General features: G+C 46.6%; 1 protein-coding gene across 1 annotated transcript in view; it reads right to left on the bottom strand.

Annotated features, from left to right (window-relative positions):
* The window catches only part of VAV2 (vav guanine nucleotide exchange factor 2), an 832583-nt gene extending 822460 nt beyond the window's left edge, over positions 1 to 10123 (bottom strand). Inside the window, exon 1 of the mRNA XM_078641956.1 lies at positions 8062 to 10123. Within this exon, the coding sequence (XP_078498082.1) occupies positions 8062 to 8265 (204 nt within the window). The 5' untranslated portion in view covers positions 8266 to 10123. The remainder of the gene's footprint in view (positions 1 to 8061) is intronic.
* Positions 10124 to 23909: the final 13786 nt, after the last annotated feature.

Raw genomic sequence — 23909 nt, 5'->3', positions numbered from 1 at the left:
ACTTACACTTCTTACTCTTACACTTCTTAAATTCACAGAAGACAAATCTGTTATGAGGGTCACCAGCACTATACAGCCAAAAAACAACCATCGCCAATGAACAGGCATGCAATAACTGAAGCGATCTGTCACACGTTGCTGGACAATTTAATATAGTACACCACTGCAGGTCCCACATATGTATACAATATGACCACTTCTATACACTTCACAAGATCACTTAGATGTGAGATGATGAAAAATACCCATCCCAACAGATCTCTCCACTTCTGTCTTCCTCCAACCATGCCAGCTATACACAACATCTCAGAAATGACAGCACAATGCAGTAAACACCAGCCAAGCAGACTATATCATATGAAATACCATAAAGGGACCTGCCGAATTGTTTGGTCAAATCTACCAGCAAATTGAAAACCATAAAACTGAGCATCCGTCTCTCATACTCCACCATTCCCCACACAGCTACACGCTGCGTTCCATAACACGATATCTGCACCTCTGTGGTCATCACGCCTGACATGGAAACACTCCCAACACAAGAATAAGATCAAAACAAAGACAACATCCTTCCAACCACACACCCTACACAGTGTAGCGTGTTACCCATGTAGGCAAGTGCTTCAGCACCCCAAAAAGGGGTGGTAAGCGCTATATAGATGCTGCAAAACAATACCCAAATGAGGCACTAAAAGAATAGCTACAAGTAGTTAGATCCCCAGTGTCGGCCGCTATAAAAAGAACTGGTGGGGGCAGGGGATGGACGGACAGGGGGGGCAAGTGACATGGACGGGATGGGAAAATAATCATTTCTAAAAAATGTACATTTCCTTTTGCTGCCTCCTTCGCCCGCCTCGGTGCTCTCACAGCAGTCTCTGGGAAAGCAGGCTCCCTACCCAACCCAGCCACTGCTCTCATACAATGAGAGCAGCGCCAGGATTGGTCTGAGCAGCCTGGTCTGCCTCTCAGACAGTCCCTGAGAGTATGCATCTTTTCTTCAACCCGGCTGTGAACACGGATGGGTTGGAGAAATAGAAATGCGCATGTCTGTTTGGCCTGCCTAAGATTGACAGCCAAAAGCCAAACTTACATGCGCACTTCTACGTACCTACCATTCCTCCCGGCACGGCCTACACGCATGCCTACACCAGTCACTGAAAATTAAATGATGTTGTTTTATTATTATTTTATTTTTCTGTCACTGACTGACGAGTGGGGCAACGCTCCTCCGCCATTAGGGAGGAGCCGCCCCTGTAGAGCCTCATTCAATTGTGCAATAATAATTGGCCTCTGGAGCAGCTTACTAAATGCAAGGGCCGGACACTAAAGAATCTTAGGTGTACATTTCACCATGATTTGCCCAAGTACTATTTATTAGCAACAATATTTGTGAGAGAAGGCGGAGTCAAAGGATGAATCTACTCACCATAAATCTCAGTTCTTAGAGAGCTGGATTTCTCAAAAAGGAGAAGAAAGCTCCCAGTGCTTTATAGGCTAATGCTGCTAGAGCAGCATCTCACTATGAAACTACCAGTATATGAATTACTTTCCAGTAAGTGTTTTGTATCGAGGCAACTGGGGGTTGATTTATTTGTAACTGTTGGGAAATTTTGCAACGACGGGAAGTTATTTGCTGAGGCTCACACTAGCTGTCCTCGCGCACAGACCACAAGAATGTAATTCAGCCACAGGAGTTACACCCTCCTGCCTCTAATTTTACAAGAAAGGACACAACTTTGTGCAGGTTTGTGTTTTGGGGACTGTGTTAGCCAGTGCTTAATTTTGACACAGTGATTGCCGGTGGGACTCGCCAATACTCATTGTTTTTAGAATGGCACTTATTCTATCTCAGAAGACAAAGAGCAAGAGAGAGAAAATTACAAGAGGAAAGAAGAATGGAAAAACAATGACAAAGAAAGAAAGCAGGAATGGAAAAGAATGGAAAGGACGAGCTTAAGAGGCAGGGCCTGTCTGATGAGGGGTGAAAGAGGCAGACGGTGGACTCAAGACTACACAGCCTTGGCATTTGTCACCTTTGGTATTCCAAGGCCAGTTGCAGGCTCTTGAGCAAGACATTTGACCCAGGCTCTGGTAGCACACACTGTTTAACCCCTTCCCTGCTGCCGTCGGCCGTCGCGCGCGCTACCTCCCTGGTGCTGCGCACGTCCAACAGCCGACGCGGCCCCGCCTACCCTTTAGAACGCCCGCACCGCGGCGGAAATACCGCCACGGTTAAGGTGTTAATATTGCTGGCTTGTACTGTATAGAAGTCACATACTAAATCTACTTGGCACCAACAAGAGATTTCTCGAAGAACGCTCGGTAAACCTGGTGCTATTCAATCGCAAATGATTAAATGCCAAACTAGTACAAAACTGTTGTACAAACTGCCTAGAATCAAAAATAAATCTAAGCAACTTAGGGCAAACTTTCATGCAAGGACAGAGATCACTCTGCTGGCCTGATGGAGTCAATGACCTTGACTGAACACACTAAACTATTTCAAAAGAAGTCCCAGGCTTCATTGGGCAATATAACAGCTTAACAAGACACTGTAAGGTCGCAGAACGAGCCCTTCAGCTGCTCTCCCATTACAGGCTGGTGATGTGAACTCCAGCTGGCTGCACTGCAGCCCACTAGCCTCGCATTGATGTTCTGCAGAGAAATCGGTGGAAGGAGAAAGACATCTTGCTGATGGAGTTCATGCACATTCCGTGTTGCAGCGACAGCCCGTTTTACAGGACACTACTAGCTTTCTGCCCCAATTACAAAGCTGCATAAAGGAGGAGAAGCCCCGAGGCCAGGCCTGAGGCAGAATTATCAAAGTTGGCTTTAATGATGGTGGTGTTTGGTGCAACCTTCTCTGCTGGTGCGGTCCCACCGCAGGTGACCTCCTTCATCGTTGATACCCGCATTACCACCAACTAATGGTGCTCTTCATCTCTCCCTGGCCTCTCTCCCCCCCATTTATTTTATAGCGCTTCTCATCCCAATGTAGAGCGTCAGAGCACTTTACACCACAAACATATTATACAGAGACAATGAGTCATACAAGTGTGTAAATGAATGTTACTCAGGACGATGAGGACCATAGTGGTAGGAAGTTTTTGTGATGCCAAGTATGGGTTTTACATTGGAAGGGAACCCTTCCAGGACAAATCCTATGCTTTGCCAAAGTTGGAAAGGATTGGAAAAAGTAAATATTTCCTCCATCTTTACGCCGGCCTCGAGAAGGTGTAAATGTTTGATGCGAATCTCCTTCTACCAAAGCGTGTGGGTGGGGAGTAGCGTCAAACTCCAGGGTGGGTGCAAGGGAAAATCCAATTTCCACCCATGGTATGCGTGCTTGGCATACAGTAGTGCATAGTGCTCCTTTGTGGTGCTTCGGGGCTACTGGCCAATGCAGGTCAGGATTTGCATTGGAAATGAAGCCTCAAAACAAATGTGCTGCCAGCTTTGCATCACTTTTGTGATGTAAATCAGGCGGAAAGTGTTAGTAATCCCCCCCATACACTCAGGATTTTATTTGTAACCCACTAATTGGGGGTGTCATTCCAATAAACCTGAATTTACATCCTAAAGGAGCCCTTTTTAGCAAATGTAAAAGAACAACATTTTGAGGGGGGGGGATAAGGCTGCAAATCTATACCTTTCAGTTTGCATGCAGCGCTTTGATGCCAGTTCATAGCTCAAAGTGCTATAATAGAAGGATTGTAACTCATGAACTCCAGGCAATGAAAGGCCATCTGTGAAAAAAGCAGAAACCCGCAGAGCTACCTACATAAAATACTAATCGGTGATCTGCATGTCACTAAGTGTCATATTATGGCCCTTGCAATTATCTCCTGAAAAATGTCTTGCACACAAAAATCTTTGTAGATGTCCCTTATCTCGTCTTAGCGTGTCATACCAAGGGCGCCCCCTCGACCTTGGACCCTGGTGCGATGCACAGGTCACACCCTCTGAAGCAGACACTGCTCTGGCACAAGCCTGGTTCAGACTAACTTGACTTTTACATCTATTGTTGCATTCATTGTAAATAAGGGCTAAAAAAAATCCCACCTTGTTGACATACCAGGACTGGCTGGAGGTGTTCCATGACATGGGCAACTTATCAGCTGCATGACTTTTCAAGGTCCCTGAGAAACATAAAGTAGAGCCATGCTGAAGTAATCGCAAAGGAAGCCCAGGGACCAATCAGAACACGCTGGTCTAAATCTACAGATAACGTACAGATAGGATAAGCCTGGTGGAAATAACATGCCAATAAATTCTAGCTCTCTGACTATTAGTGGTTTTGGGATACTGGGTCCTTCTAACCCATTGCATGTTTCTGACACAAAGGCGGGCATTAGAAGATAGGAGCAGAGAAGACCTCTAATGGGTAAAGAATTGACTGAGCATGGTCAGTTTCCATGCACAAACTCACTATACAAATGCCCACTGCTGAGAACAACCTGCTCCTCAGTTGAGCCACCCTTGCAACACTCACTACAGTCAGCGACAAGGATATTGCTCACAAACACTGAGAGCTGATACTACAGCCATCTCTCCTTGGCTGCTGTCATTCCCCCTTCCTTTCTACCACTCTGTCATTTTTTCACTGTCAAGAGCTTCACGCAGGCATACAGAACTCTTCAAAAACGCCAAAATTGGCCAGGAATTAAGAATTGTGGATCTTCCACTGAAAACTCTTTGGCACAGATTTAGGCTGGGTGTATCCCTCTCCCTGGCTGAAGTCTACACTGTAAGGCAATTTACAGTAAGTCAACAACAATTAAGCTTATAGTGTAGAATGTGCAGCATGTTTGCAATATCCCTGGAAAAACACAATTATCTCAAACTCCATTAATTTACTACCCAGTCTGCTGAGTTCAGCAAAAATACGCGCTGTAGCTCGAGCGAATGAGAAGTCCCACAAATGGATCTGCCAAGTCGTGTTTTAACATCACTGTGTCAACTCGCAGACAAAGTGAATTCTCAGCTCCCCTTGGGAAGCATCTTATTTCGAGGTATGCACATTGGTAATAGCCTGTTGGCAAGTCCAAAACAACACGATATCCAGACACATAGGAGTGAGCTCTTTTCTACTGCTTTATCTGTATTAAATAGGTGCAGGTGCCAACGTTTTTCTCAGGATACAGTCACTGGTGCTGCCAAATGCCGGGGTTGCCAAATCACAAGGCTGCCCAATTTTGATTCCAACTTGTGCCTCTTTCTCCCACTTCTCCACTTCCTGTCCACCTCACTGTTTCCATGTCATTTCACCCTTTGACAGTGATTTCCTATGTTTCTCTTCCCCCTTCTAGCCTCATTTTTCTGCCCTCTTGCTCTGGGTCAAAGCCTGATCTTGAAAGTAAAGTCCTGGTCCATAAATAGGAGTGTGGGTGCCCACCGGCTGTAGCCACCACCACAAATTAAGCATATTTCTTTAAAATGGTAGTGTCACCTCACAACAAAATGCTCGGTTGATCGAATATTAGCCTATGTTGCTAATGACGCTAGCTAGACCTGTTCTGGAAATAAGTGCCAGGAAATTGCAATTTAATAAAATGACACCCTGACATATGTGAGCAGTGTGACAAACTCACTAGATGCAGAAGGCAGTTACAGTTGACACGATGCAATATACTCTAATACCTACATTAACAACAGTTTATAAAGTAGGCGTTCCCCTCTAACTTCTGTCATATGAAAACAATTTATAGGAATATTACTTTGAAGTGTGTGTTTTGGCTTTTCTTCAATAAACTCTACAACGTAGTTTAGAAGGAAGATGCGACCAAACAGCAGAAATGCCAATGGAAACCGGTTCAAGTCCTGGCGTCGAATCAACATCCTGCGATTCTGGGCTAAACATTGGATCTTCCCGTGTCTAAAAACAAATGAAAAACTCGACCTTCTGGAATACGACCTTATGGTCAGTGAAGCTCCCTAATGCTCTTGGTGGGTCAAGTGCGTGCTATATAAAACTGCAAAAAATGGTACTTCACAGATATTTGAAAAGCTCATTTCAAGGGTATTTTCAAGAAAGGCCCCATTGATATTTTAGTGAGAAACCGTGCGCCTCTCTCTAACAGCCAGAATTCTACAAAAAATGCAAATGCATCTGCCTTTTTTCTGTCAATTACGGGTATCCCGTGCCCCAATCCCTCCCCCTCCTTTCCCAGCAGTGAAAGTAGAAGGTTAGCTACCTGCCAGTTCAGCATCCGTGTGACGTGCATGGCCACGCCCTCTCCGTGACACTGACAGCTGAATTTTGTAAACGCTTCATCCCAGCCGGTTCCAATTATATTTTCTTGTTTCTGCCTTCCTCTATTGATGCTACAATATGTTTACAATATGTAAAGCGTTTTAGCTCCTGCTCAGGGCCACGAGTAAGCCATATTAAACGCATAAATGTACAATAATAAAAAAATTCAAAAAAACGATTAGCTGGGGGTGGGCCAATCAAATGCCCCAGCGCATTGGTCATGTTATGTAGAATATATGTCTATCAAAGTGGTAAAAACGTCTGTTTTTGTTTGCCCAGTACCCGCACCCCACCCAAAGAGGGCAGAACTGTGCGGTTCATCATGACACAAGGGTTGCCACGTGGCACAATGTCCGAATTTACAAGCAGTAACCTATGCAGATAGGTGAACGGAAGACTACTAGTCCCAGAATGCATCAGCTTATAAAACAAATGCCAATGATGGATGCATGGTTCCACCAGGTACATGACAACTACAATGAGAAGACAGTGTGTCACTCAACCAAAGATCGGGCAGACATTTAAATGCAGAAATGAAGCAAAATGATGGGTTGAAAAAAAGCAGCTTTTCATTTTAACATATATTTGCATTTAAAGAATAGAACATTGATCTAATAGGCTAGGCAGATACCTATGGACGACCTACCAAAAAGCGGCTACCCATCCACAGTATGAAGGATGTGCACCTCGAGAGCAGCCCCGCCCACATTATGGCTCCTCCCTCTGACCCCTAACACAGCATCTCAGAGTGCAGCCTGGCAAGGATGAAGGTTATGCAAACCCCATGCAAATCTTACGTTAACTTCGTTTATACAGCCCGCAATCACACAGGGCTCCCAGCGCTGAGCGAACAATCACAGCACGAAACGGTGCCAAAGGTTTCGATTTCTTTCTGAAACTCGATCCGCGTGGGAGGCCAGTCCGCACTTAGACAGCGGACACTGAAGGCCTGATGGCTACTCAGCTGGTACACACTAGCCCATACAAAATAAATGCAACTATATCTCCGTTTCCATGCACACAAGGTGTATGGATTCTAAAGGACGTGCTCTTTCCTCATTTGGCACTAATCTAAGAGATCGTCAAGCGCACCGAAGCCAGCTTCCGACATAATAAGCACTACATAGACACAAATGATAACTCTCCTCAAAGGTCTGGCTTCAAATTCAGATTTTCAGTTATGTACATAAGCAAAAAAGATGACACACAAAAACACAATCGGTAGTTCCTGGGGTGAGTTGAGCACAAGACTAACAAGAACCCCCTAACCCCAAAAACATTCACATTTCTACGGTGACGTTTCAATTCCCACCTCCCTGCCCCCTTTCACCACAAAACTATTAAATTGTGGATCCTTAATCCAAAGAGTTAATCTCCAGTAACCTGCCCGGAGGGTTAGAGTGCAGCTTCCAGGGTCTACACTGGCCCGTGTAGCACCGATTTTACAGACGACCACCTGCATTATTTGTGTTTTTTTTTTTGACACAGTGATGGGTGCTTTCCAAGGCTTTTTAAAGTAAGTTTTGATTTGACCTCTAATTTCTGATATTTTGTTGTGCCCGGTTTGTATTGCGCTGGTCTTATTTTGGCCTGCGCCTAGATTAAGCTGGGTTTCAAGCATTGCAAGTAAATAAACAACACGAACTTGAGATTTAGTATCAGAGAACGGACCCTCCACCGCCTCTTTCTAAATATACTCCTATTTTAATTGGCTGTGTGGTCTTGCCTGTGTAGATATTGGATACATTTCTCACGAAACATGAACCAGTGACCCAAATGAGGCCTTCTCAATCCCACCCCAAGCTCACCTGGGACATCTGAGGCCGGAAGTTGATGTCCTTCAGCTCAATAGATCCGGGTGAAAGGTTATGGAGCAGCTGGCAGAGGAGAACCCCATCCCTCAGGGCTTGTGCAAGGTCAAAGACAACCGCTGAGGGCCACACCACGCGATGGTCAGGAGGTAAAACCTTACAGTCGATGAGCCAGCGGCCGCACTGCCGCCACTCCTCCATGGTGGCGGCAAGAAGACGCAGTTTCACCAGAAGACACCCAACACCAAGCCTTGACCCAGCTGGAGGCCACCCAGGCACGACTCTATGCACCCTTGCAGCACCGACTTGGAGTTCACCCTTCCAGTTGCGTTCAACCACGAAGCGCTGCTGTAGATATGTTGGTCACCCAAATTTTCCCGTCACTCACAAGAGATGGGTCTCTCAGGTGCAACCCCCCCTTAACAAGGCCACCTCCTTGTCTGTCACTGAACCCATAGGGAGCCAACTTACTTCCCCCCAGGACAACTGCTTGGGTTACCTTGCCCCTATTGGAGCCACCAAGGGTGATAAGAAGATAAATTTTCAACCAAAAGTGACTGTCCTCAAGTGTGAGTTCACTCACCTAGGTTCTTACTTGCTAAGGCCACATTAGTCCTAACCAGAGCCACGCGTGCTACACGCAAAAGGCTCTCCACTTACTACTTCCAGCTCTCAAGGGGACCCACGTTAACTTACTCCACTCTCCTGGATAGAAGACTACTTGTCTTTCCCTAAAGCCATCCACACGTGGCACGTCCCACGCACAGCAACTAACCCTAGGCCCCAAGAGGTCACGCCCCTGGGAGACCCCTTCTACGCTCCAGTTACCCCTACCCTACAACGTACCACTGCCCCAGCCTACTTTCCAGAACTCCCGGCCCCCTGCCACCCTTCTCCGGAGCCCCTTCTATTGGAGTAAAATAAATTGAAATTCCTCAGTCGGCTGGAAGCGGTGACCTTTCCGCGCCTGGGAAACGATCCAATCCGTGCTGGAAGGAGGGTACACCGCGCGAGGCTCCGCGGATCCAAGGGTGGGGGGCACGGTCCTCGGTTGCGGCTATTCCAAGAGTAATGACGGCTACCGTGCAGGTTGTGTGGCTGCTGCAGCGTTACAACTCCATAGGCTGCAGAGGAAAGTATACTAGAGACAAGCGCTCGGAAGCCAAGGGGGGTGGTTATCGGCGCTAGTGGATGCGCTCCTGTAGTGCGCTTGAGTGTGTCCTGGTCTTGCAGCTGGACTTAGGGGGTCACCCAATCTCTCCAGAGGGCGGGGTGGGCTTGAGGTCACTTTTTCCTACGACCAAGAAACTGTGTGAATTGTTCCTAGAGCCAGGGCTGGAATGGAGTGCCCTGTTTCTGCAGCCGGGGTTTGAGGCCACTTGTCCCTGCAGCCTGGGTTTGAGGCCACTTGTCCCTGCAGCCTGGGGTTGGATCGGCGTGCTCTGCTCCTGCAGATCAGGGTGGATGTCACTGTTCCTGCAGCCAGAGGTTGGATTGGAGTACCCTGTTCCTGCAGCCGGGGTTTGAGGCCACTTGTCCCTGCAGCCAGGGGTTGGATCGGCGTGCTCTGCTCCTGCAGCTCAGGGTGGATGTCACTGTTCCTGCAGCCAGGTGCAGGGTGACCGCCTCCTGCCCCCTGGGGTTCTGCTCACTTGCTCCTGCAGCCCGACCCAGGGCAGAGTCAATGCACACAAACACTCGGGTCCTTCCACGCAGTCCTGTCAGAAGGGTGGGATCAAGAAGCTGGCACAGACCCCGGGCAGATCTGGGGCTGACCCCGGCCCCCCGCGCTCACCGCCTCCTCGGGCCAGCCGTGAGCATCTCCAGCGGGCGGCGCTGCCGGGCGTCCCATGCAAGACCCAACAAAAGAAGCCGCACTTGTGCCTCGGCGCCGGGCTCCTCGTGCCGCCGAGCCCTTCCCGCTCCCGGCTCCCGCGGGGTCTGCACGCCGTCCCTGCCCTCCTCAGCGCCGACTGGCTCTGTCCTCGCGCGCCGGGGGCACCAGCAGCGGCTCCAGCGGGATGCGCGCGAGCCGGCCCGGGCGAGAGCAGTACTGGGCGAGAGGGAGGCAGGGAGCGCGCGCGAGGGGCGGGGCCACGTGCACGGGGCGGGGCCACGGGGCGTCCGACGGGAAGGAAACGGGACTGGCTGCTGCTGACTCCTGCTGCAGAATGCTGCTCTGGCTCCGGGGGTTGGACAGCGTGCTGCTGAACGCTGGTACTGCTGAATGCTGCTTTTGACTAGTGCTGCTTCTGAATGCTGCTTGTGACTGGTGGTGCTGCTGAATGCTACTTCTGACTGGTGCTGCTGTTGTATGCTGTTTATGGCTGGTGCTGGAGGAGGTGGTGCTCCTGCTGAACGCTGCAGCTAGATGCTGCTTGTGACTGGTGCTGCTGCTGAATGCTACTTCTGTGGGTGCTGCTATTGTATGCTGTTTCTGGCTGGTGCTGGAGGCGGTGGTGCTCCTGCTGAATGCTGCTTGTGACTGGTGCTGCTGCTGAATGCTACTTCTGACTGGTGCTGCTGTTGTATGCTGTTTATGGCTGGTGCTGGAGGAGGTGGTGCTCCTGCTGAATGCTGCAGCTAGATGCTGCTTGTGACTGGTGCTGCTGCTGAATGCTACTTCTGTGGGTGCTGCTATTGTATGCTGTTTCTGGCTGGTGCTGGAGGCGGTGGTGCTCCTGCTTAATGCTGCTTGTGACTGGTGCTGCTGCTGAATGCTGCTTCTGTCTGGTGCTGGAGGCAGTGCTGCTGCTGAATGCTGTTTCTGTCTGTTTCTGCTGCTAAATGCTGCTTGTGACTGGTGCTGAAGGCTGCTTCTGGCTGGTGCTGGAGGCAGTAGTGCTGCTGCTGACTGGTTCTGCTGCTGAAGGATGCCTCTGGTTCCTGCTGAATGCTGATGGTGTTGCGTCTGTTGCTGCTGGTGCTCAGTGCTGCTTATTGCTAAAGGCTGTCACTTGTTTCTGACGCTAGGGGCTATTTCTGGATGTTAATGCTAGCAGGGGCTGTTGCAAACGGGTGCGGCTTCAACGAGGCTGCTTCTGGCTCTGGGTCGGTGGCAGCTTCTATTAGTGCAGCAGGTACAGTGGCACCGAGACCCAGAGGAGCCCACTGAACCCTGAGTATTGGTGTAGTTCACTGTTCAAACAGGGGACAGTGACCCATTTCCTTCCCTGCACCAGGGCCCTCAACAAGCTGGCTGCTCCACTGGTGGCATTGCTGCGGAATGCTGCTGACTTTGTTTCTGATGCTGAATGCTGCTGCTGTGTTGTGGTTCTTCATGGCTGATGCTGTCCAATGCTTGCTTCTGAGAAAGCTAGACATTTTATAGGGAGACCCGAGCCAGATATCATAACACAAGCAGAGCAAGCTACATTTTTGTCCTGTAAATAGCGCAACTAACGTTATATAAAAATGTGATCAAATCTCTTAAAAATGTAAGAACGTATTTTTTGTTAACACGTGGAAGAGTTTCACTTTAGTTCTGTGGAAAAGTAAATGTTGCCATGTTCTGTGTCCCTACGTGTCCCCCATCCTATGTTGTATGTGCATGATTAATATGCATATGTATTCCCCATGATCGATTAAAGACGCAATTACAGTTGTGTCCATCTCTAGTATGTCAGTTTCCAGTTCTCGTGAAAGCTACGAGTATTAGGCCTATGTAAAGCCACGTTGCCACGTTTCACAGTGTGCACGTTATTTCATTGTAAAGTCCCCGTTTCTAGGCCTCAAAAGGGCCCGGACTCAGACTCAGGTCCTGTCTTCTGAACCCTCGCTGAGGAGCGATACAGCCCCCACCTGTATCCCTGACCCTTCACTTACTTCCTGCCTCACAGTGCCCGGCTCGGTCTGGCTCTGCCTGCCAGTCTGCCAAGAGTATGTTATGATTCTAGTTATCAGTCCAGCCCTCCTTCCCTGCATTCCTAAGCTACTGAATCGCATCAATAGTTTCCGTCATGGTCTAGCCTTTACGTCTCCATGTAAGAGAAATACTGTATTAATGGTCATTTAATATTCCTCAACACGCACTACATGTAGAATAATGCATGCACCAGTCTTAGAGTCTGTTAGCCTTTACCCTGATAACTTTTGGATTCTATCAACATGTTCTCTAAACATCAGATACTAGATAGTGTTTAGGTACATGTCGCTCTGACTCCCCAGACTTCAGTCTCTTCTTCTAGCGCAGAAGTCATAGCCCCCAGCTTCTCCTAGTAACACGTCATTGTCAGTTTGCGCGCACCACTAGGTTAGAGGTCCCGGCTCCTTAGGTAGCCCCCTCCATGTTTCCGCCCCATTTATGACATATTCTGTTACGTTTACATCACATGTCTATGTATACGCCCTGTTCACGCCTCTTGTTACACCTACTTTCAGCCTTATCTTTCGCGACTGTTACAGGCCCTGCCCACTGCTACGCCTATTGTATTGAACATCATGTATTTTGTTTAACTATATATGCTTGTGCACTGTTATTAAAAGTTGCTAGCCATCCCAGATCTTGCCCGTGCAGGTTGTCCTGTTCCTGTCCTTTATGCTGTATTAAACCTGCAAACTCCTACTACCTCGAATCTTGACTCTTATTTATTGAGCTATCTGTTATTGTTATATCTAGTCAAAAATAGAGGTATTATTTATTTATTTACCACATAATGGCGCCCGAACAGGGACTTGCCCTTTCCCCACGCGCCGGTGAAGCCACGCAAGCCCCCTGATCCTCTGCAGCCGTGACGGAACCATACCGTGCACGTGCAGATATTTCTGCTTCAAGTATCCCTCAGGCCCACGGAGGAGACGGAGGTTGCGGTCCAGCATCCAGACGAGGCGGTGGAGGAACGCGGCGAGTCCCGACCAGAGCCCAAGCCGAGAGTCCAAGGTCCGAGGTATCCGGAGGCCCACCCGTAACAGAAGTCCGAAGTTCGTCCGTCCGTCGTCGTAGCAGTCCAGTCCAGTCCGAGGCCTTCCGTTCTTGCTGCCCGGTGAGTACCGTTGCTGGGGTAGTATCTAGACAGGGTCAATTGCATTGTCTCTGGTCCGTGGGTTTGGGGTACACAGATCCAACACGAAGTGTCCACTTAGGTGGATGCGGGTCCTGACGTGTCTCTTTATGAGACCGGTAAGTTTCGTACTGTTTTAGCAGTGCATCTAGTTTCTGTTCTAGTCCGTTCTGTTCTCGAGAAATTCATGTATTCTGTTTTCAGTATTCCAGGTAGTATTTTGTCAAAACTGTTATTTTAAATGTCATTCATGTATTTCAATGTCGTGGTATGAAAGTGGTGTATCTTCAGTAATTATCATGTTCATTGTGTATTGTATTGTGTCTAGACTACAGTTCAGTCATGCCGCTGTTTTCAAAATTACGTCAGTTAAAAACTAGAAAAGGTCTGTTAGAAGAAGCAGTTCCTGTCCCGCCTAGGGACAGTCCAGGTCATTTTATGTATCAAAAGCATGGCATAAGTGCCATATTATATCTAGATTTATGGGGGGAATACACCAAACAGTTAGAAGAAAAGTACAGATGGCCCGTATCGGGTACATGGGATGCCGAGTGCATCATGCGAGTAGAAGAAGTATTATGGAAAAAGAAAGCCAGACAGTCACAGAAAGATGCCATCGAGTTATGGCGCAAAGAATCTCATAAAAGAACCGAAAAAGAAATCAGAAAGTTAGAATTAAGTAGAGAATCCTTAGAAAGAGCCCAAGAAAGGGAACTAATCAAAATAGGTGAACGAGTTAAAACCGAACAGTCAGACAGACAGAGGAATGCCCTCATTAAGGGTATGTATCCTCTTCTTGCCGAGGGTTTGCCAAAAGCAACCCCGGAGGCATCCAGTAATTTTCCGCCACCCTTAGTTCCGACCAAGCTACGTCACCAACCGACCGCAGCTGATATTTTTCTCTCGTCCTATTTGGACGACACAGTCCCAGAATATGCAAATCCTGTTCCACCAGCTCCTGTAAATAATGTAATCCATGGTCTTCCAGCCACCGGGGCACCTGTTACAGCACCTGTTACGGTACCCCCGGTCCAGCCCGTAGTACAAATTCCCGCCACATCAGTCACTCTGCCAGCACGAAGAGTATCAGTCGACGATTCCAGTATAGGGGCCGCGGGAGGAGGTCCTCCTGGTACCCCGCCGCCAAGTAGACGTCTAGGAGCAGTCGAGTTACATGAACGTGCGTTACAGCGTACGCCTAAATATAAGTCCATTGCAGAAATCAGGCGACTTCTTACTGAATGCTGTTATGATCCAGTCCCAGGCGAGGATAGTATGGTTATATATTCCGTACGTATAAGACAGGTGTCCGAGTATTTGGTCACCCTACCGAATATGAAAGAAGATCTAGACAGAATGTATCGTTTCATTCGTACAGGACAAGATCCAGAAAGTATTGCTGAAGTCATGTCTCTCAGGAAATCCGAGATCCAGTTCATGTTATTAAAGTTTCTGATCAATTGTTTAATACGGGAACAAGATTCCCCGACTAAAGATCCGATCGAAATGAAAGTTCTGACAAGGTGGAGTGATAATATAGCCGAGGGTAAGCACAAGACACTCAATAGTATAGAGAGTATGTACAAGAAAATACGTAGAGAAATAATAAGGTTACACGAACAACGCAAAGAAGCTCTAGGAAGCGAGAAAGAAAATGACTCTCCTACTGAAGAGGTAGACGACGAGAATCCCGCCAAAATAGCGTATGTAGGTAAATCTAGATTTCCAGACCGACAGTCACGCCTAGAACACAAGAAAGTCTTTCATCTTCCAGCACCGGAACAAGGCTCTCTAGAACAAATATTTCAAGCTACCGATCAAATTCTGAAATCACGAATCGGTTATAGTGAGTTAAGTACTATGCATGAACAAGAACTAGCCCGATCAGCAGTCCGATGGATTACTGATTCTACCACTTTTCCAGACGAAATAGTGGCACAAATGTTTCTGAAATTGCCCCCAGCCGAGCAGCGACTGGTGGGTATGTATATGATCCAACACCTCATTACACTGTATGAGGGTCAACATTCTGATCCAGGTCCGTTACATGATATCCTGAACGAGTTACTCCAGTATAGATGGAAAGGTTTAGGCACCGATTTAATTAGTGTCATTCTAGAACAGCGCCACAAATATAGAACGTTTCTGAACCCGCATTTTGTTCATGTCTCACCTCCAGAAAGTAAACCGTTTTACATAGATAGACAGCATCCGTTACGAGAAGTACACCCAGTTAGGACACCAGATGGTGAAATGCAACGAGTATTTGTTTACACCCCAGTTACCAAGATGGAACTCTTAGAGATGAAGAAATTAATTCCCTGTCACGACAAAGATCCAGCAGGGTTCCACCGAGAATTAAAAGACATGCTCCGTATGGGAGAATACACGTATCCAGATATTATTAAAATGTTAAAAGTCCTGTTGCCTGCGGGCATATATGAGAAACTCAAGGAAAAAGATTGGGAGGTGGGAGAGAAAAAGATCGATTGGACAGCTCTAGAAGCTGAAGATAAGATACGAGTACCAGGTACCGGTCTTGGAGAGAAATGTAAAGAATTACCTGAACTATTGATACAAGTTTTGCCTAGATTATTAGCCACTAAAAAGGAAGACTGGGATGCAATCTCAGCCTGTAAACAGAAACAAGACGAAGACACTAGTGATTTTTATTCCAGATTTGAGAAATGTTTTATAATAAACAGTGGTTTGAAGACGAGTAGCGAGTCATACCCTCATCTTTTTGTTACTAAATTAGTCGAGAATTCAAGTCCACAAGTTAAGAATAGAGTTTTGAAAGTCGAAAGTACATGGCAAGCTAGTACTCCGTCCCAGATGTTACAGATGCTCCAGTATCACCAGAATAGAATCAGAGAAGAGCAAGAACACGAGAGAAGACGTATGAAAGACACAAAAATGAAAGTACTAGTTGCACAATCTGTTCCTCAAGACAGTCAGAAGAGGGGTCCGAATCAAGCCAGTCATCCTGCAGCTCCCGTTAAAGGGACATGCAATTATTGTAAACAGCCAGGTCATTTTATAAACGAGTGTGCAGTTCTGAAACACAATATAGCCACTGGTAAAACTAAAGAAAGACCACGTCCGCCTAGACAAGAACAAGTTTCACAGACTTCTCAGCCACAGAATGCACAACAGACAGTTACAGCACCGCAGCCTATTGCTGCAACACAGCATGTTACACAGCAGATGTACCAGTATGCACAGACAGAGTATCCAGAGTATCAAGCGTATTCATGAAACAGCCTAGAGAGGGAGGTAGGCTTGCCTCTCATCGAGATTCCTGTAGATCAAGAAGGGCCCTATGTCCATAGTCAAGTATTAGGGAAAGACAGAAAGTTTTTGATTGATACAGGGGCAAGTAGGACTACTATAAGTCACGACGAGGTTCCAGGGGCTCCGCTCTCAGGCTCTAGAAATGTTTCCCTTTTATTTCTGACAACCATAGAACATTGTGGAAAAGTAAATTTTGCCATGTTCTGTGTCCCTACGCCTCATCCATCATATGTTATGTGTGCATGATCAATATGCATATGTTATTCCCCATTTCTGATTAAAGACGCAATTACAGTTGTGTCCACCTCTAGTATGTTAGTTTCCAGTCCTCGTGAATACTACGAATATCAGGCCCATGTAAAGTAATGTTGCCACGTTTCTCAGTGTGCACGTTATTCAATTATAAAGTCCCCGTTTCTAGGCCTCAAAAGGGCCCGGACCACAGATTCAGCTCCTGTCTCCTGAAAGCCTCGCTGAGGAGCGATACAGCCCCCACCTGTATCCTCGACCCTTCACTTACTTCCTGCCTCGCAGTGCCCGGTGCACCCCGGCTCTGCCTCTGAGTCTGCCAAAAGTATGTTATAGTTCCTGCTATCAGTTCAGTCCTCCTCCTCTGCATTCCTAAGCTACTGAACTGCATCAATAGTTTCCGTCATTGTCTAGCCTTCTCGTCTCCACGTTAGAGAAATACTGTATTTAATGGTCATTTAATATTCTTCACGCACTACATGTAGAATAATGCATGGTCCAGTCTTAGAATCAGGTTAGCCTCTCCCCTCATGACTTCTAGTTTATATCAACATGTTCCCTAAACATTAGATACCAGATAGGGTTTAGGTACATGTCGCTCCGACCCTCCAGACTCTAGTCTCTGCTCCTAGCACAGAGTTCGTAGCCCCCAGCTTCTCCTAGTAACACGTCATTGCTAGTTTTCGCGCACCATTAGGTTAGAGGTCCCGGCTCCTTAGGTAGCCCCCTCCTATGTTTCCGCCCATTCATGACATATTCTGTTACGTTTTGCATCACATGTCTAAGTAAACTCCCAGTTACACCCACTTTTACTGTTATCTCTCGCGACTGTTACGCGTCACGCCTTCTACTCCACCCACTGTTACGCCTACTGCAATGTAATGCTATGTGTTCGCGCTATGTATATATATCAATGTTTTGTTATTAAATGTTAGCGCGCTCATCCCAGACCCAGCCCCGGCAGCTGCCGGGCCTTATTGTCCTATTCCTATGCAGGTTGTCCTGATCCTGTCCTTATGCTGTAATAAACCTGCAGAAACTCCTACTACCTCGAATCTTGACTCTTATTTATTGAGCTATCTGTTATTCATTCATTCATCCAAAAATAGGGTATTATTTATTTATTTACCACATAATGGCGCCCGAATAGGGACTTGCCCTTTCCCCACGCGTCGGTGAAGCCACGCCGACCCCCTGACCCTCTGCAGTCGTGACGGAACTCTTCTGCGCAGTGGCAGATATTTCTGCTCAAGTATCCCTCAGGCCCACGGAGGAGACGGAGGAGGCGGTCCAGCATCCGAACGAGACGGTGGAGGAACGCGGCGAGTCCCGACCAGAGCCCAAGCCGAGAGTCCAAGGTCCGAGGTATCCGGAGGTCCACCCGTAATTGAAGTCCGAAGTCCGAAGTTCGTCGTCGTAGTCCAGTCCCGTCCGAGGCCTTCCGTTCCGTGCTGCCCGGTGAGTACCATTGCTGGGGTAGTGTCTAGACAGGGTCAGTCTAAATTGACTCCTGGTCCGTGGGTTGGTGGTACCCAAGCTCACAAACGAAGTGTTCACCTAGGTGGATACGGGTCTTGATGTGTTCCTTTATGGGACCGGTATGTTCCGTACTGTTATAGCAGTGCATCCAGTAACTCTAGTCTGTTCCGTTCTCGAGAAATTCTGTTCTGTTTCTGTTTTCAGTTTTTTCAGGTAGTATTCTGTTCGAACTGTTATTTATAATGTTGTTTAATGTATTTCCAATGTCGTGGTATGCCTGAATTGTTTTCCCAATTGTTATTGTTTTTCGTGTATTGTATTGTGTTCCGATTCAAGTTTAGAATGCCGCTCTTTTCAAAGTTACGTCAGTTAAAAACTAGAAAGGGTCTGCTGGAAGCAGCAGTTCCTGTTCCGCCTAGGGACAGTCCAGGTCACTTTATGTATCAGAAACATGGCATAAGCGCCATATTGTATCTAGATTTATGGGTAGAGTATACCAAACAGTTAGAAGAAAAGTATAGATGGCCCGTATCGGGTACATGGGATGCCGAATGTATCATGCGAGTAGAAGAAGCATTATGGAAAAAGAAAGCCAGACAGTCACAGAAAGATGCCATCGAGTTATGGCGTAAGGAAGCGCATAGAAGAACGGAAAAGGAAGTCAGAAAGTCAGAGTCAAGTAGAGAATCCCAAGAACGAGCCCAAGAAAGAGAATTGATCGAGATAGGTGAACAAGTCAAAGCCGAACAGTCAGACAGACAGAGGCATGCCCTTATTAAGGGTATGTATCCTCTCCTTGCCGAAGGCTTGCCAAAGGCGACCCCAGAGGCACCCAGTAATTTCCCGCCACCATTAGTTCCGACCAAACTACGTCACAAACCGACCGCAGCTGATATTTTTATTTCGTCCTATTTGGACGACACAGTTCCAGAATATGCAAATCCAGTTCGCGCTCCACCAGTCCCTGTAAATCAGGCACTTCCCGTTCCTCCAGACACCGGAGTACCTGTTACGGTACCCCCGGGTCAGCCTGCCATACAAGTTCAGCCCACGCTACAATTACCGACCCTGCAAGCACGAAGAATATCAGTCGACGATTCTAGTCTAGGGGCCGCAGGAGGAGGTCCTCCTCAAACCCCGCCGCCACACAAGCGTTTATCAGCACTCGAATTACATGCTCAAGCATCACAGCGTACTCCTAAAAGTAATAAGTCTGTTACAGAAATCAGGCAAGCCCTTAACGAATGTGTTTATGATCCAGTTCCAGGCGAATATACTATGGTTTTATATTCCTTACGTGTAAGGAGAGTGACCGAGTATCTAGTCACCTTGCCGAATATGAAAGAAGATCTAGACAGAATATATCGTTTCATCCGTACAGGGGATGATCCAGAAAGTATTGGCGAGATTATGTCTCAAAGGAAAGCCGAGATTCAGCTCATGATATTAAAGTTCCTGATCAATTGTCTAATAAGAGAACAAGATTACCCGTCTAAAGATCCCGCCGAAATGAGAATCCTGACAAGGTGGAGTGATAATATAGCCGAGGGTAAGCACAAGACCGTCAGTGCCATGGAGAGTATGTACAAGAAAATTCGTAAAGAAATAGTAAGGTTACACGAACAGCGTAAAGCAGCACAAGTAAGCGAGAAAGAAAGTATCTCTGATCCTGAAGAGGAAGAGAACGAGAATCCCGCCAGAATAGCGTATGTAGGAAAATCCAGATTTCCAGATCGCCATTTACGCCTAGAACCCAAGTCTGTTTTTCATCATCCAGCACCAGAACAAGGTTCTCTAGAACAAGTATTTCAAGCTACCGATCACATTCTGAAATCACGAGTCGGTTATAGTGAGTTAAGTACCATGCATGAACAAGAACTAGCCCGATCAGCAGTCCGATGGATTACTGATTCTACCACTTTTCCAGACGAAATAGTGGCACAAATGTTTCTGAAACTGCCCCCAGCCGAGTAACGACTGGTGGGTATGTATATGATCCAGCACCTCATTACTCTGTATGAGGGTCAACATTCTGATCCAGGCCCGTTACACGATATCCTGAACGAGTTACTCCAGTATAAATGGAGAGGTCTAGGTACCGATTTAATTATTGTCATTCTAGAACAGCGCCACAAATATAGAACGTTTTTGAACCCGCATTTTGTTCATGTCTCACCCCCAGAAAGTAAATCGTTTTACATAGACAGACAGAATCCGTTACGAGAAGTCCACCCAGTCCAAGGGGCGGGTGGCGTAATGCAACGAGTGTTTGTATACACTCCGATTTCAAAGATGGAACTCTTAGAAATGAAGAAATTAATTCCCTGTCATGACAAAGATCCAGCAGGGTTCCATAGAGAATTAAAAGACATGCTCCGTATGGGAGAATACACTTACCCAGATATCATTAAAATGTTAAAGGTCCTGCTACCCGCAGGGGTGTACGAAAAGTTAAAGGAAAAAGAATGGGAGGTGGGAGAGAAAAAGATCGATTGGACAGCTCTAGAAGCTGAAGACAAGGCACGAGTACCAGGTACCGGTCTTGGAGATAAATGTAAAGAATTACCAGAATTATTGATTCAAGTTTTACCCAGATTATTGACAACTAGGAAAGAAGACTGGGATGCAATCTCAGCCTGTAAACAGAAACAAGATGAGGATACTAGTGATTTTTATTCTAGATTCGAGAAATGTTTCAGTATTAACAGTGGTCTCAAGACAAGTAGTGAGTCATACCCTCATCTTTTCGTTACCAAATTAGTCGAGAATTCAAGTCCACAAATTAAAAATCGAGTTTTGAAAGTCGAAAGCACCTGGCAAGCAAATACTCCGTCCCAGATGCTCCAGATGCTCCAGTATCACCAGAATAGAATCAGAGAAGAGCAAGAACACGAGAGAAAACGTATGAAAGACACGAAAATGAAAGTGCTAGTTGCACAATCTATTCCTCAAGACAGTCAGAAGAGGGGTCCGAATCAAGCCAGTCATCCTGCGGCTCCCGTTAAAGGGAACTGCAATTATTGTAAACAGCCAGGTCATTTTATAAACGAGTGTGCAGTTCTGAAACATAATATAGCTACTGGTAAGACTAAAGAAAGACCACGTCCGCCTAGACAAGAACAAGTTTCACAGACTCCTCAGTCACAGAATGCACAACAGATAGTTACAGTACCGCAGCCTATTGCCGCAACACAGCACGTTACATCGCAGATGTACCAGTATGCACAGTCCGAGTATCCAGAGTACCAGTCATATTCATGAAATAGCCTAGAGAGGGAGGTAGGCTTGCCTCTCATCGAGATACCTGTAGACCAAGAAGGTCCCTATGTTCATAGTCAAGTATTAGGGAAAGACAGAAAGTTTTTGATCGATACAGGGGCAAGTAGGACCACAATTAGTCACGCCGAAGTTCCAGGGGCTCCGCTCTCAGGCTCAAGAAATGTTTCCCTTGGATTTTCAGGAAAACCCATAGTTAATGAGATATCAAAGCCAGTTACTCTAGAAGTAGGTCCATTGTCCCGTACTACTGATCTGTTACTTACTAAGTCATGTCCAGAAAATCTATTAGGCATTAAGACACTGAAAGAATTAGGTGCAGTTATTTGCTGTTCCCCAGAGGGAATACGTCTGTTCCTACGTGACTTTAAGGGTCACTATGTGTTACGAGATTTTGATTCAAGATTGTCTAATGTTCCGCAGCATTTATGGGCGCAAGGTCCAACTGATGTAGGTTACATGCAAATCACACCCCATCGTGTGACTCTCAAGCCAGGTGTAGTGTTACCCCGAATCAGACAGTACAGATTGCCACCTGAGGCTGTAGCAGCCTTATCCAAAATTATTGACGAGCTCATGGCTCAAGGAGTAGTTGTAGAAACTGACTCCAATGTATGCAATTCTCCGATCATTCCAGTCATGAAACGTACTGATCCAAATGCACCCCCAGTATATCGATTAGTGATTGATTTACGAGAGCTTAATAAATGTATTATTCCTCAGTACCCAGTTGTTCCAGACATTTCTTCCCTGTTAACAGCCATTGATTCCGAAGCCATGTTTTTCACTGTTATTGACCTCAAGAATGCATTTTTTAGTGTTCCAATTCATCCAGACAGTCAGTTTCTTTTCGGATTTTGTTTAAATGGAAGGAGCTATATGTTTACACGCGCTCCTCAAGGTTTCACAGAAAGCCCTAGTATTTACAGTCAAGCACTCAAGAGACAACTAGATAACATTCACATGCCAACTGACACTGCCCTGCTCCAGTATGTCGATGATCTACTGATCACAGCCCGTTCTGAACGTGACTGCGAGCGAGCATCACTTACAGTTCTGTATTTTCTAGCCGAGATGGGGCACAAAGTGTCACCTTCAAAGCTTCAATTCTGTGTCCAGCAAGTGGTATACTTAGGACACTTGCTGTCCAAGAGGGGTAGGCAGTTGACACCCGACCGTATCCAGTTAATAGCGAGTCTTCCCCAGCCCAGAACCCAGAAGGAGGTACGTGCTTTTATCGGCCTTACTTCTTATTGCAGACAATGGATTCCCCAGTATGCATTCCTAGCCAAGCCATTGATACAGTTAACGACACAGGAGGCAGCCGTATCGACTGTCCTCCCTTGGACATCTGACCATACACTTAGTTTTAACGAGTTAAAGAAAGCCCTATGTCAAGCTCCAGTTCTAGCTACACCGAACTACAGTAAGCCTTTTACACTTTTTGTTACTGAACGCGAAGGTACAGCATTATCTGTTCTCACACAAGATCAAGCAGGTCAATACAAGCCCTGTGCTTATTTTTCGAGCACATTAGATCCAGTCGCCCAGGCGTTGCCTGCGTGCCTCAAGTCAGTTGCAGCCACAGCACTAGCTATCAGACAAAGTGATTCTATAGTTTTAGGACATTCCCTGACAGTACAAGTCCCACATTCAGTAGAAGTTCTTTTAAACCGAACACAAACTCAGCACTTGACAATTGCACGTTTAACAGGTTATGAATTGACACTGTTCCAGCCACACATAGAAATTAGACGCTGCAATGTCCTGAATCCTGCTACACTGTTACCATCAGTTAGTTCAAATCCAGACACACATGATTGTGTGGAAGTAGTTAACATTACGACAAAGCCAAGACAAGACCTGACAGACATTCCGTTACCAGATCCTGACCTGACACTTTATGTGGATGGTTCATGTATGAGAACTAGTACAGGAGAACTAGTCGCCGCGTATGCAGTGACTACTGACACTGAAGTTATTGAAACACACCGTATTGATATTCTGTCCGCTCAAGCAGCAGAGCTAGTCGCTCTGACACAAGCCTGTATACATGCCAAAAACCTGAAGGTTAATGTTTACACAGATTCACGCTACGCATTCGGAGTTGTACACGACTTCGGAGTGCTCTGGCAGGAGAGAGGTTTTATGACTTCTCATGGAACCAAGATTCAGCATGGTCTCCTTATTCAAGCCCTGTTAGATGCCATACATTTACCGACATCTATTGCTATCATGAAGTGCAAAGCACATACGAAAGTTACTGACATTATTTCCCAAGGTAATGATTTAGCAGACCGCACAGCCAAGCTTACAGCACAGACTCCAGACATTCCAGTAAACAAGACACATATTCCAGATCTGACTACATGCATGACAGTTAAGGACCCTACTCAAGATGTCATAGATATACAGTCACATGCTACTCCTGATGAAATCAAGAAATGGTCTGTACAAGGAGGGGTCCAGACAGATCAAGGATGGTTAACGAAGGGTAGAGCCACATGGTTTCTCCCCGATTCTATGGTTCAAATCATTATCAATACC

This window comes from Lissotriton helveticus, chromosome 5_1, assembly GCF_964261635.1.
Source record: "Lissotriton helveticus chromosome 5_1, aLisHel1.1, whole genome shotgun sequence".
NCBI classification, from domain to species: domain Eukaryota; kingdom Metazoa; phylum Chordata; class Amphibia; order Caudata; family Salamandridae; genus Lissotriton; species Lissotriton helveticus.
The sequence above is the reverse complement of the archived record's forward strand: the minus strand, read 5'-3'. Positions and strand labels throughout refer to the sequence as shown.